The 14,967-nt window shown below is 46.2% G+C and overlaps 1 protein-coding gene across 1 annotated transcript in view; it reads left to right on the plus strand.

The window, feature by feature from the left end:
* Window positions 1-14,967, plus strand: part of BRK1 (BRICK1 subunit of SCAR/WAVE actin nucleating complex) — a 102,115-nt gene that overhangs the window by 61,546 nt on the left and 25,602 nt on the right. The window contains exon 2 of the mRNA XM_085624899.1: window positions 7,922-8,004. Coding sequence (XP_085481025.1) covers window positions 7,922-8,004 — 83 coding nt within the window. The remainder of the gene's footprint in view (window positions 1-7,921; window positions 8,005-14,967) is intronic.

Consider the following 14,967-nt stretch of genomic DNA (forward strand, 5'->3'; position numbering starts at 1 on the left):
ACCCCAGCGCCTGCAACAACGACATCACACCCTCGCAAGACCTCTGCGACTCTCTCGCCGCGTTCTTCCACCGCAAGATCACCGACATACACAACAGCTTCGGCGCATGGACCTCGCACCCAACCACCGAACCAGCGCCCCCCACCACCACCCTCTGCACCTGGACCTCGGTCAGCACCGAAGACACCACTCGAACGATGAACACCATCCACTCCGGCTCCCCAACCGACCCCTGCCCACACCACATCTTCAGCAAAGCCGACTCCATCATCGCTCCCCAACTCCGGGACATCATCAACAGCTCCTTCGCATCTGCCACCTTCCCTGGAGAGCTGGAAACATGCCGAGCTGAGCGCCCTCCTGAAGAAACCCACCGCGGACCCCACGGACCTCAAGAACTTCCGCCTGATCTCATTCCTCCCTTTTCCTGCCAAAGTCATCAAGAAGACCGTCAACAGACAACTCTCCGCCTTCCTCGAGACCAACGGATCCCTCGACCCCCTCATAGTCCGATTTCCGAGCAAACCACAGTACTGAGACCGCCCTCATCGCAGCCACCGATGACATCAGGTCCCTGCTCGACAACGGGGAAACTGCTGCCCTCATCCTCCTGGACCTCTCAGCAGCCTTTGACACCGTATGCCACCGCACCCTGATACAGCGCCTCAGCAACACCGGGATCCAAGGATCGGCACTGGAGTGGATCATCTCGTTCCTCGACGGAAGAACCCAGAGAGTCCGCCTCCCCCCGTTCCGATCCGCGGCCACCGAAGTCCTCTGCAGCGTTCCGCAAGGATCCTCACTCAGCCCCACCCTCTTCAACGTCTACATGAGCCCCCTCGCAGCCATCGCACGCCAACACAACCTCAACATAATCTCCTACGCCGACGACACCCAGCTGATCCTCTCCCTCACCAACGACCCCACCACCGCCAAAGCCAACCTCCAGGAAGGAATGAAAGACGTCGCAGAATGGATGAAGAGCAGCCGTCTGAAACTGAACTCAGACAAGACGGAAGTCCTCCTCCTCGGACCATCTCCCTCCGCCTGGGACGACTCCTGGTGGCCCCCTGCCCTGGGCACCGCCCCCAAACCAACGGACCATGCACGCAACCTGGGCTTCATCCAGGACTCCTCCCTCACGATGACCAAGCAAGTGAACGCCGTCTCGTCATCCTGCTTCAACACCCTGCGCATGCTCCGAAAGATCTTCCGGTGGATCCCCACCGAAACCAGGAAGATCGTCACCCAGGCCCTCGTCACCAGCCGTCTGGACTACGGGAACAGCCTCTACGCTAGAACCACAGCCAAACTCCGGAAGAGACTCCAGCGCATTCAGAATGCCTCAGCACGACTCATCCTGGACATCCCTCGCCGCAGCCACATCTCGGCCCACCTGAAGGACCTGCACTGGCTCCCCGTCGACAAGAGGATCACGTTCAGACTCCTCACCCACGCACACAAGGCTCTCCACGACACGGGCCCGAAGTACCTCAACAGCCGCCTCACATTCTACACACCCACCCGCCAGCTCCGATCCGCCAGCCTCGCTCTCGCCTCCGTCCCACGATTCCGGAAATCCACCATCGGAGGAAGATCCTTCTCCTACCTGGCAGCCAAGACATGGAACTCCCTCCCCACTCACCTACGGCTGACCCTGGACCATCTCTCCTTCAGGAAACAACTCAAGACCTGGTTGTTCGAGCAGTAGCGACCCCCCCCCCCCCCTCCCCCTCAGCGCCTTGAGACCCTTACGGGTGAGTAGCACGCTATACAAATTTTGCTGATTGATTGATTTGTTTAAAACTATTACTTTTGACTAATGCCATGGAAAAGACAATCCAATAGCTTAGAACGTGTGACGTGGGCCCTAGTGCACGGACCGAAATGGACCCCTGGCTGCAATAAGCAGGGTTCAATGGCCCCTCTTACCTCAGGGCCCCAGTGCACTGCACCTGCAACACCAATGGAAGCTACTCCCCTGGGCTCTAGCTCGTATTTTCTTTGGGAGGGAGGGAATGGGTGACAAAATGAGTGCCTACGTTCGCCACAGGTATGTCTTTGGCCATTTAATTGCAACACAGAACAAGAACCGGCTATGTTTGGTGTGACATTAAAGTAGAAATATTGTTTCCGCTGGACAACATGTTAAGGGCAGGCATATTGGCTTGGACAGTTGTTAGTTGTATGATATTTGTGGTGAAATAAACAAAATGGAAGGAATGATGTGGATAACTACAAGAGCCATAAAAGTATTAAAAAAAATACAAGATTTGGTTGAAGTAAAACATGAAACTAAGGTGGTTTGCAAGCTTTGAATGTTAACTAGTGGTTACACAATATTCAGTTTTTCCTAAAAGCAGGTACATTTTGCAGTGTAGAAAATCAAGACTTGCTGTTTGAGAACATCGCTAAAACTGCTTTCTTTAATTTCCTCCTTCCAAAATAACCAGCAAGGTACATAGGACGAACAGCAGGGTTTACTAACTAAAGAGTTGCAGTGCATTATTTGGACACTACTGCTACAGGTTTCAGACAACTGCTTATGAAGTTGAATGAACGGTACAAGCGCCAAACAGGAGTCTCGCTCGCTCACTGGGGGGGTGAATACCACAGGCCGAAGCACTATCAGAAGCGCCTCCGTGAGTTCTTGTGTGCAGACAATCCAGCAGGGCATGCGGTAATTAAAGACCGCTGCACCTGCACGGATGACGTACCTGAAAGCAGCAGATGGCAAAAAAGACTAGACTGTTGACTAGAGCGCTGTGTCTGACCGCGCCACATATGCAAGCCAATGCGAGGCATCGGTCGACTCGTGTAACAGCGGCTTCATGGGGAGACCTACAGGGTACCTGAAAATAAGATGGGTAGTGTTGCGCATGAAGTCCGCAAGGGTAGCACATTAAAATTGCATGAGGCGCTGTCCACAAGCCAATAATTGGCTTGATAAGAGGATACCAACACATGGGATGCCTAAATAAAGACCACAATCCCAAAGGGGCGAGTGTTGGGTAGTGAGGTGTGAGGACAGCCACACGTGGAACGCATTAACAATAGTGCGTAGGCTCCCGGGGCTCAAGGATTCACATATGACGTCCTTGCAGTACCGATGACCGGCCGTGGGGAGCCGTGGTGACAAACTTAAAGGCACATGAGGGTGAAACGTGAAAGCGGGTGCCGTGACAAGACGGACAGACCTGTTTTCAATCGCCCTGGAAATCGAAAGGCAGGACGAGCAGGCATATCCACTATAGATGAAAATGTTTAGATATCAATTTCTGGGTACTCAGGAACAAATTAAAATATATATATTCCGAATGTGCGCACCCCTAAAGACTCCATCTGTGGGTGGTAGACATCACTAGCTCCAATAGGCAGACATGGTGACTAGTGTTAAATATGCAACCCTATATGTGTAAGAGACAGGTTAAACAGCCTCTTGCTATTACACAAAGGCAGCCGCTTGTTTATATTTGCATCGTGCTTTCACTTTAAGTGAATGCGCGCTGGAAAAATGAACACGCGCCGCCCAAAGTGAAAGCGTGATGTAAAAATGAATACGCGCCACCCAAAGTGAAAGCGCGATGGAAAAATGAACACGTGCCGCCCAAAGTGAAAGCGCGATGTAACAAGCACGCGAGTGGTGCGCGCCAAGCTAATTAAAAACAGATGGTAAAACAGATGGCCCCTTCTCTTAACCGCAAGCGGTAGGCCGTGGGTGGATACATGCAGACGCCTTTGCCCAATTGCATGATGTCTTTTTCAGAAAGACGCACGCAAAGACCAGTGAAAATAATGCACACAAAAAAAACACGCACAAGCGTGTGGAAAGTCCAGAGCGATTCCAAGAAATCGTTTTCTTAGTGCAGCCGGCGCATGCGTGCTGCGCTAGGCTCGACCTAAAAGACTAGAGTGCCTGCTACCCAAACTAGTGCTTTGGATAAAGATGTTGAACAGTCTGCAGCCTTAATGAAGGTTTCATACTGAGTTGTTTTTTTGTGTAAACAGGGATTGGAACTACAATCAAAAATTATGTAGTATTGCAACCAGGATACATTGTCAGTTAAATATTGTGATTGTGGCATGGATCCAGAGATTTGTTTATCCTGAATCTCGAATTTTATCAGGTACTATGAAAGCTAGTTTCTCTGGTTCACTCTCCTTTATTTATCATTAATGCTTTTTGATTCCCTTTTTTTTAAGAACTTAATTTAACTTGAAGTATATTTTTACTTTCTACTGACAATGACCGAAATCTCCGCTTGAAATGTATTGAAATAATTTGAGTGAGTCTTTGTTGTAATTACCTTGCCCGTGCATAAATAAATGAGTGTGATGTATCAAAATTAAAGTGAAGTGCAAATTGTGAAAATTCATTTCAAACAAAAGAATATAATAGAAGAAAACCACAAGTAAAGTTTTTAGTGTATTGTTTTTTTTATTGAACACACATCTAAATGTACTTCCATGGCATACCTTGTTGAGCATGTATTAACTGTAACAATTATGCTGTGCTTAAATATAACTGTCCATAGTACAATATGTAATGTAACCAAGTTGACTAAAATGTTTGCGTTTCAAGCATTGTGATCTAGGGTGATAAGACTACTGTTCTCACATTCCATGATTCAGAATCCTGTGTGTTCCGTAAACGAATGGCAGTTCAAGCAGCAGTTACACAGGTGTCGATCAGTGACTGCAGCTACCAAGAATAGGCAATTGTCTTGAAAAGGTGGGGCCATTAAGGTTTTTGGCACTCCGTAAGTTGGTCTCCCCTAATAAATATCAGGTAGTCTGGTGTGAAACAGTTAACTGGGTTAACCTATTGTAAAACATCTGTGATTGTAAGATTCTAATCTGTCCACTAATCGGGTGACCCTAGATTGGCTGAATGTGTGAAACATGATTATACTGGGCCATTCGATATTAGCCCCTTTCCTCCATAATTCTAACCGTGCCAGTACCTTCTACTTTCGTCATCCACACTTCTCTTGAGACTAGAACATTAACCCTGGACATACCAAACTCCTGCAGCTTGCCATATCCTTTGTTTGGTGTAGTAGTATTAATCCACACATTCATCCACCTGTATTGCTAAATTCACATATTTTCAGTGTGCTGGGCACCAAGTGCCGTTACCGACCAGTCCATTATACACATCCCTCATATCTGGAATAGAATCTTATAGGTTAGCAAAGGTAAGTGTGCATGTGTCAGTAGCACTTACTATTTTTTTGGCAACACCTCTTTATTAAGAGATATGTATATAGAACTCTGGTCATGATACATAACTACCAATATCAAAAAAAGCGTTGTACAGAACATAACCCCCCCCCCTCCCCAGCCCCCCCTATTATTGGTCCTTGGTGCAGCTTGTGCAGGCGCAGGGACCGATCTGGGTATATTTTATGAAGCCTCTCCAGGGTGAGGAATTTGCGGTGCAGGAAATGAAAATGCTTAAACCGCGCATTCCTCGCTATATGTAGAAAAGTACAAACGTGTTCTCCCACTCCTTATCGGACAGCAGCTCAGTTAATCGTCCTTCAACCTCTGTTTAACTTTCAAGGGAAATCTTAGACTGTCCGCTTTCAATGCCTTGTAAAGCTGTGAGATCATGTGGTGAGTATAGTCGGTTCCCAGTATAGCGTCAAGTGTATGGTTGGGTTGCTGGCCATCTGGAAATTTCTTCCAGATCTCCTTGGCTGTATTAGCCAGCTTAGCGAACTGTAAGAATTGTTCCCAGCCTACGTTGAAGTTCTCACATACCTCATTGAATGTAATTAATTTATCAGCAGGGTATAAATCTCCCACCATGGAGCACCCCGTCCTCCCATCATGTCAAAGACATAGTATGGCTAAATGTCTGAAAGGGCTGCTGCCACCTTAAATGGAGGTGTGGGGAATAGGAAGTAGCACTAACTAGTTAGGTATTTTAGGAAAATCCTTCTCTCTGCTGACACTATTTACCTCGTTATTTGGGATTTCATAGAAAAACAGTTTAATGGAATACCATTACTGAGAAACCATTTCTTACAAATGGTTTAATGGAAATTTTCAGGATGAATGGCATCTACCATTTCATAGAAAACATTTTGTAGAAATAATTTTTTGCTTTACAATTGGCTTCTGCATACTTATTTTTTAAGGTGTAAATGACATATTTGCAGATCTTCCTTTTAAAACATTTTTGTCAAATGTATTTATTTCAGTTCTTTGTCAGGGCACATTATTTCGGATTGATATCTTTTACATTGGCAAGCAATTTCTTTGGATACATTTTATTTGCTGATCTCTTACCACCTATAAACACTATCTGTCTCTGCCCTCTAAAAATGCCTCCCAACGCTTAAACTACATCCATGCCTGAACACTTCAAGCCCTTTCTGATCCTAAACTCTATCCATCTCTGAACTTAAAACCTCCTTGCTTATGCTAAATTCCACCCATTCCTAAACCCTGAAACCCCTTTTCTAAGCATGAACCCCACTAACCCCATATCCCTTAAAATCCTGCACCAGCCCTAAACTCCACTAATCCATGAACCCTAAAAAAAACCCTCACCAACCCTGCAAACCACTAAAATCCCTCACTACCCCTAAACTCTTTTATCCCTGAACCCTAAAACCCTTTCGAAATATAAACACTATCTATCCCTGAGCCCTTAAAACTTCACACCACCTTAAAATTCACCCATTCCCAAACACTAAAAACCCTTCACCCCCCTAAACTCACTGAAACGTACACTCACTAGCCCTAAAGTCCAACCATCCCTAAACCCTATAAATCACTCACCACCCTAAACCCCACCCATGGCTGAACCCCAAACAAACTCACTACCCCTAATCTTCACCCATGGTTGTGATTTTGAACTTTTCCTTAAAATTATCTTTCCTTTAAAGTTTTTCCTTTCATTTTCGATTTATTTGTAGTTCTTTAAAATTGCCTTTATTTAAAACTGTTTTTCTAGGATTTGGTTTCCTTCAATGTGGCTTCTAGGTTGTTTTTACATTAATTTACATACATCATTTTTACCCAGCCATAAGTAAGATTACATCAGATGAGTGGTCACTCACTCAGCCATCTTGCTGGTTATAGTAGCTTTCGTCTGCATTCTATATTCAAGCACACCTCCAGTAGAGGCATGTACAATGTCCGGCAAAAGTGATAAATAGGACTGCACCCACTGGGGTGAACCACTCAAGAACTTCATGTACCAGCTTCCCTTGGGGCGACCCGGAGGAGGAGCTAGCGGAGTGCTGTCCATTGCGGTTGTTGATAAATAGGACTGATTCCTTTTTAGACAGGTCTTCCTTAGAGTCTTCCATGCTCGACTAAATGTGACAAAATGTTTCAAGTATGGATTGTTGTGGAGAACACAGTGACTTGTTGCTTACTCTTATGGTATTTTACAGTGTCCACTAACATCACAGGCAAACTGGTATATTGACTGTTCTATAAAGATACAGTTTTGTACAGAAATGTATTTGGTATTAATAATCGTAATAAAGGATTGTTTGTATTAAATGTTCTGTGACTAAGCACTTCATTTTCAATCCACTTGAGACAGCCTGTTTTCTTAAGAACGCTGTGGTCTTACCTTAAAGTTGCACTAGATGCTAGAAAGCACTTGAAAGCTGAAAATAGATGTGTAAATACACAATCTTTACCTTAGCTAGGTCCCTTTCTATTTTTTATGCATCGCAAAAAACTGGGAGGTATTTTCCTACTGACAAGATATGGTCTTAGACATCTACTACTTTGGTTAAAATAAAATTCGTAAAAGATAATAGATTCCATTTAAGAAATATTTTAAATATCGTTCAACAGAAAGAATGCTTTATAGTAATATTCTGAAGGTTCAGTAGAATAATTTCATCATTACTACAGATTAAGTATTATCTGTTATTTTCTCTTTGTTTAGATATGTCGTGTCGGTCTCGACTGGCAACTCTAAATGAAAAATTGACAGCTCTAGAAAGACGAATAGAGTACATCGAGGCAAGGGTAAGCAAAACTGTTGATCAGGATTTTCTTTTTTTGATACTTTACATGAGGCATTTGTCAATACACGCATGCTTTTAGACCAACTACACTACATGATGTAGATGTCATTTGAATGTATATTTTTTTATATCCTATGTAAATAACGGTGTCCGTTCTTTGCAGCACTGTCAAAGTACCATGTGGAGTGCATGGCCTGATCACATAGTGTAGCGTAATCTTAAAATTGTGGGCATCCTCATCTTAAATTATGCTGACTAAAATGATGGAAAAGCTCTATTAGAGCGGAATGCTAACAACAAAGGTCAGAAATTGTGATCAGAAAGACAGATAGTCTTACAACCGTGTCAGAAACGCATGGTACCACATTCCTACCCACATTATCAGATGCATGAAAGCATCCTGGACGTGCTCTCCAATTAACATTCCCTGTTGGACATCTTTTCTTTAGATTCCCCTTTGCTAAAATGGTAGACCTTCACAATAGTATAGGTGTTTGGGTTCTGTCAAGTATCCTTTATTCCTGAAGTTATGTTGTTCCCATAAAGCAATTTCACATCCCAAACACTTCACTAAATGTGGGTTGCCTCAGCTCCTGCCAATGATCAGTTTTGTATACTTTCTCTCTGCAATTGGCTTCAAACTCAGAGCAGATATTACTGTGCTATACCTAGGGATTTTCTGGACAATAGACCCAATAGTTGACCTTTTTAAAGAATTAAATATAAGAAACTCTAAAACTCAGCCTTTGATCATCGAAACGGAAATGCAGGGGCTCATGAAACTGCCAATAATGCATAAGTGAGAGAGCATGATATATTACAACATACCAAAAAATGACAGTGGACCTCCCTGAATAACCAACATTCCAGAACCAAACAATGGCAGTCAATTAAACCACTCTGTCCCTTGGTAGACCTGAGACCAATCGGCGAGGAAATTGTTGGTAACCTGGAGTAGTAGACTCTGCATGTCTTGGCACATTCGCCTTCAGTTAAACTGATATAAATTCATCATAATGAAAGAAAAGATTGAGGCTCACCCCCCTTTGTCTTTTTTATTTGGAAAGAAGCTAAGCAAGTTAAGGCTTGGTCTCACAAAGTTACAAATAGATATAAGGAAAAAGACCATCATGAAGCAAGTACCAAAGCAGGCACACACATTCTACAATGGGGAATGTCAACATTCACATTAAGATGAATTATTGCTAAGAGAAGAAATTCTCTATGGTACATGCTTAATCCATTAATAGGTATAATTGAGTTACTTTACAAACAATAAAGACCGTGAGAATAATCCTAAGAAAAGTTAGGGACTGCATCGATAGTAACACACGTTGTGTGAGGTCATGATGGGTCTGTTTTGCACTATGGTTAGGAGGGTGGAGGAGTAAGATTTGCGCATGAGATCACATGGGATTTGTCTGCTAATTTGCTGATGATTATATTGTAAAGGCACTTTGGTATACTGTGTGTTACTATGAAGGTACTAGTGCTGTAGGGAGTCATGTTTTGATTGCATAAAACCTAATTAACATATTAAATAAATCCTGAGAAGAGTTTCTGTTCCAATATCCTTTCGGAAACTAATTTCCTTAAGGATATCAGAACAGGAACCTCCCTTACCAATAAACTTGGATGTCAGAGGTTGCCTCTTGAACTAGGTATATAGTGTGATTATTCTCAAGGGCTTTATTGTTTGTAGAGTGGAGGGTGTCCTTGATGCATATTACCCCGTGAACTCCTGTTGTATTGGGATGATTCAGTTACTTACCTGCTTGTATATGTCAAAGACTGTGTCAAAGAGGTCAGCTAAAGAATATGGTTGATACTTGAAAACGCAAGTAAAGTTCAAAATAAAAAACATAGGCCAAATGTTAGCTAGTCTTATAAACAAATCTTAAAGGGCCAGTTGCTTACTCTGGAACATGTAATAGGTTATTTCATTATGACGTTTCAGTATAAAATAGGAAAAACGTGTTAGATGCATTTGCTGAATGTGGCAGCTAATCTGTTCTTGGGTGTGGCGAATGACAACATAAAAGCTTTATTTTGAAGCAACTACATTTGGTACATTTTGAACCATAAGTGGCTATCTGTGTCTGCGTCTTTAATCTGTAATCCAGGAATGCAGCCATATTTAAATGTTCCCAGAAAACTCTAACAAATCACTATCTGGAGGAAGGCAAAAGTGAAATATGAATCCTGGTGCATGAACAGTAAAATATTGCATTATTATTTTCAAACTAGTGTAAAAATATTCAGGATGAAAAAAGCTTTTGCCTTTTAGTTTACTTTTCGGCCGATCAACGCCGTTAGACTTATTGTCTTCCTAGCTTTTTTTTTTTTTAATAACTCTTTTTTTATTAACATTGCTCGGACCATCAAACAATACAGGACATTTAGCACAATACATGCGGTGAATTACCCATCCTTTGGACAATGACCGACCTTCAAGGGCACAAGTGAGACAAATAACAATAGCTGTTAAGGTCCTAGTCCTCCCCCCGTCTGCCTGTACTTCCGCCATGGCCCACATACCTTTCGCCATTTTTTGGTGCAACCTCTGCCTTTATAGATAGTTTCTTTGGCCCTTTGGCACCAGTCTATGTCACATACCCATTGGGGCGGAGTCCGCGAGCCCCAGTCCCTCGCGATATTCCTCTTCGTCACCCCCGCCGTCAGAGCCAGCCAAATCTCCTTATGTCTAGTCCAGTCAGAGTCGCTCCTAATCATTAATAGTAGCCATCGGGGCTCCAGCGGGACCACTGAGCCCACCACTGTTGTCATTACGTCGACTACCTTGGTCCAGAAAGGGACTATCTGCGGGCACTCCCATAAGGTGTGATAGAAGGTGCCCTCCTCCCCACATCCCCGTGCACAGAGGCCCACCGGCTCCTCCCCCAGGTGTACAGATGAGCGCGGAGATAATATACTCGGTGAAGAATCTTAAGCTGTACTAACCGGAACCTACAACGGATTGCAATCTCCCTTGGGCTCTGTAGGGCGTCCTGCCAGTCTTCGTCAGCCAGTTCACCTATGTCCCCCACCCATCTCTCTCGCAATGTCACCAGGGGGTCCGTCATGTTATTGATGAGTTTGCGGTATATTGTGGAGGTGGGTTTTTCAGCCATCGGGTCCAGGAGCAGCCTATCCTCCATCGGGGAGTACTCTGGGATGGTCGTGCTGCGCCTTATGTGAGCCCGCAAGGCGTGGGTGAGGCTTAGGTAGTGGTAATGTTGGGAGTCATGTAAATCATACTCTTTTTTGAGATGGGGAAAAGACCGCAGAGCGTCTCCCTTCCAAACGTCCCCCAGGTATTCAATTCCTATGAGTTTCCAGCCCCGAAACCCCGTCAAACGAGTCACATCCAACAGCTGGTCCCCGTGCCATAGAGGGGTTCTCCCCGTCAGGGAGCCCGACCACCCCACATATTTATTGGCCTCCCTCCAACATTGAATCACCACTCTGGTGTGTGACGGCCAATCCTTACCCTGTTTACGGGCATAAAACAGGGGCTCGCTAATACCGCTCGGCATTACCCATCGGTCCAATCTGTAGGCCGGTTCCGACCGATCCGCGTAGACCCAGTCATTTACCACCTGCAACTGGGAGGCCCAGTAATAGAGCTTGACGTCCGGAAGGGCTAGCCCCCCATCAAAGACCCCCCTCGTCAGCTTGGGCAACGATATCCTGGGACTGCCACCATCCCAGAGCTGGACACGTAGATCCTGCGCTATCTTCTTGAACACTACCGTTGGTATCGGGTATGGTGTGTTTTGCAGGATTTAGAGCAAGCACGGCAATGCGAGCATTTTAAACATTGCTGTCCGACCCATCAGGGAGACCCATGTAATGTAGATTCCCAGATATTTAAATCCGTCCACAGCGATGGAAGCAGGACACCGGGTCGGGACTCTCGGTGGAGGGCCCGAGAGCGGGAAAATCACTGACTTTCCCCAATTGATCGTGTAGCCCGAATAGCTACCGAACAATTCAAAGAGGTGTAGCGCCTGTGCGATTGAATGGTACGGCCTGGCCATGTATAACACAATGTCATCTGCGTATAGAGAAATACGCTCCTCCCACTCATCGCTCAATGCCAGGCCCCAGAACGACCTAACCCTCCTAATCCAGTGCGCCAGCGGTTCCAAGGCTAATGCGAAGAGGAGGGGGGATAGAGGACACCCCTGCCTGGTGCCCCTTCGTAGCGGGAAGGCTCTAGACACCGCCCCATTCACTCTCACCCTCGCCATCGGTTGTTCGTACAGGAGCCGAACCCAACTGCAGAATACGGGACCGAATCCCAGTCTCCGGAGCACCATAAACAGATAGGGCCATTCGATACTATCAAAAGCCATTGAGGCGTCCAGCGCCCTCAATGCTGTCTGGGTGGCCCCCACATCCTCTGTCATGTATAGCACTCCATAGAGGCGACATAAATGTGTCGGGTGCTCCTACGGGTCATGAACCCGGACTGGTCCACGTGCACCAAATCCGGCAGGACCGATAGCAGCCTATCTGCCAGGGCCTTAGCCAATACCTTAGGTTCTACATTTATGAGTGAGATCGGGCGGTAGGACGAGCAAAGATCAGCCGTTTGCCCGCTTTGTAGATCACGACAATCGTGGCCTCTCTTTGATGTCTTCATAGCTTTTTGAATGTTCTTTCTCCAAGAGGCAGAAAATTAGTTCCACCAGTGACTCCCTGTTAGGCCGCCAAGGCTTGATGGTAGCATTTAATTTAGGTTTTGAAAGTGGAGTGGCAAAGAAAAGTTCTCATATTTGTATTAATATATTATATAGAGAGAGCCTATGTTAGTTTGATCTTCCATGTATCCAAACTTTCTTTCAGAGGAAAAAAACTCTGTTGGCACTCTGGGTAACATTTTAGGCTTAATGAATAAGTGAAAAAAGCAGAGATTCCCTGTCATTAAAAACTAAAAGACTCCAGAACAAGGCAGCTTATAATGCAATAGTAGAGGAGAACAGCCTGGTTTTTAGTCTTCGCCAGAAAGAATCATGGTGAGGATAAAGGCATAAGGGGAGAGGCATGTTTTGCAATTTTCTCCCAATCTTTTAAAATCATGTTCTCAAATAGTATTATTTCAGGAGGCATATTAGTAGTGCTAGGACAAAGTGTGGATTTAGTCTTGTGGCCCGTGGTGTCTTCTGTGGAGGGCAAGAGGATTTTCAACAAAATAGTTGAGTGTGATCTTCTCCATAAATTGAATGTAGGAGCAGGTGTTAGAAATGGGGTCTCTAGTTGGCAGAGGTAGGTACCTTTGTCCAAATAGGGACCCTTCTTCCTAGTCAGGATAAGGGGGATACCCTTCTAAAATAACCCCTGCTCGCCCCCTTGGTAGCTTGGCATGAGTAGACAGGCTTATCTTAGAGGCAGTGTGTGAAGCATTTGCACATAATCAACAGTAATACAGTGAAAGCATCACAAAAGGACACCACACCTGTTTAGAAAAATATCCAATTTTTTAATATATCCAAAACAAAACACCGTGTGTTAGCATGCAGCCAAAGAAGAAGAAAATCAAAATAAATAAAAAACAAGCACTCCGAGCCTCTCAACAGCTCTTAGGAAATATCCAAGCCTATTTGGCTCGAGCTGTATTTCAGCGTTCATGAACTGAGTTGGTTTGCCTCCGCGGGGAAAGCACAAAGTAAAGCGCTCCAGCGCGTATACAAAACAAGCATTTGCAATGCAATAGGTCTCGCATTTGCGAGTGTTTAAACTATTGGCATTGTAAATGAAATGCCTTTTGTTTATCGGTGTTGATAATTATCACATACATAAAAGCATTGTCATTTACAATGCCAATAGATCAAACTTTTGTAAATGCGAGACCTATTGCATTACAAAGAAGAGACCGCCCTTGTCCCGGGCTGCTTGGAAAATGAAAGCACGCATGGAGTGCTGAATGTTGCAGCAAAGCATGTCGCGTCTGCAGTAGGAGAAACTCATTAAAGAAAATAGTGCTTACAGACTGAAAAATACATACCGTGTAACAACAGAAGTAAAAGGGCCAGTCCTCATGGGAGGTTACAAATGAAGACAAGGTGGTACTTAGGAGGGACTAACAAGCCTATTAACTAATCAGAAACCGGGGGGGCGTGGCCGAGCCGGCAGCTAAGATGGCCGCCAGCTAACGAAGCTCCGACGAGTCACCGGGCCCAGCGGCAATTTCCCCGATGGTCGTACCCCGTCCTGGGGCTGCAGACCGCGAACCAGACTGCGGAAGCGGCACTGCGGCCGGCGCGCGGCCTGTCGGCGCTTGACCCCCCCCCCCCCCCCTCGTCTAGCTGTGGCGCCGAGCGGCGGCGGAGCCCGGGGGACCGCCGCAGTGGATCGCGGCACTTGAGAAGCCCCGCGAGGAGCGACTCGGCGGACCGGCAGATGGCACCCTGGGACGGCTGGGAGCGCACCCGGTGAGTAGGGCAGCGGGGGCTGCGCTTTCTGCCCAGTACATACCGGGGCTGCGGGAGGTGGTTGGGCTGGTGGTCCCTCCCCGTGTCTGCTCGCTGTGCGCGGGGACAGGGCCCGCTGGGCGGGTCCGGCGGGGGGGATCGCGGGCCTGTCGCGCTGGCGGTCACGGTGGGGGCGGGGGCGCGCCCTCCTAGCGCTCCGCTCCCCGGAGTAGCATGCGGCGCCCGGTGGGCCTACTAAAGAGCTGCAGAGACCCCGCGCAACTCGTCCTGCTGTGTGGAGATACCTTCCAGGAGCCGACTTGGAGTGAGAGAGTGCGGCGTGGCGCCTCTCCTGGCCAGTACTGAGGCCGCGCGCCTGGGCCCACAGTTTGCTTTCCTGAGCGGGGGTGCACTGCCCCTCCGGGGTGTGCGCTCCACGGCTGCACGTGCGCCGCGGACTGCGCCCTCCAGCGCTGGCATCGTTCCAGGGCCTTCCTGTTATCCTGAGGGAGCTCTGATTGGGACTACAGCACAACATACATACACCC

Source organism: Triturus cristatus, chromosome 9 (assembly GCF_964204655.1).
Source record: "Triturus cristatus chromosome 9, aTriCri1.1, whole genome shotgun sequence".
Classification (NCBI taxonomy): domain Eukaryota; kingdom Metazoa; phylum Chordata; class Amphibia; order Caudata; family Salamandridae; genus Triturus; species Triturus cristatus.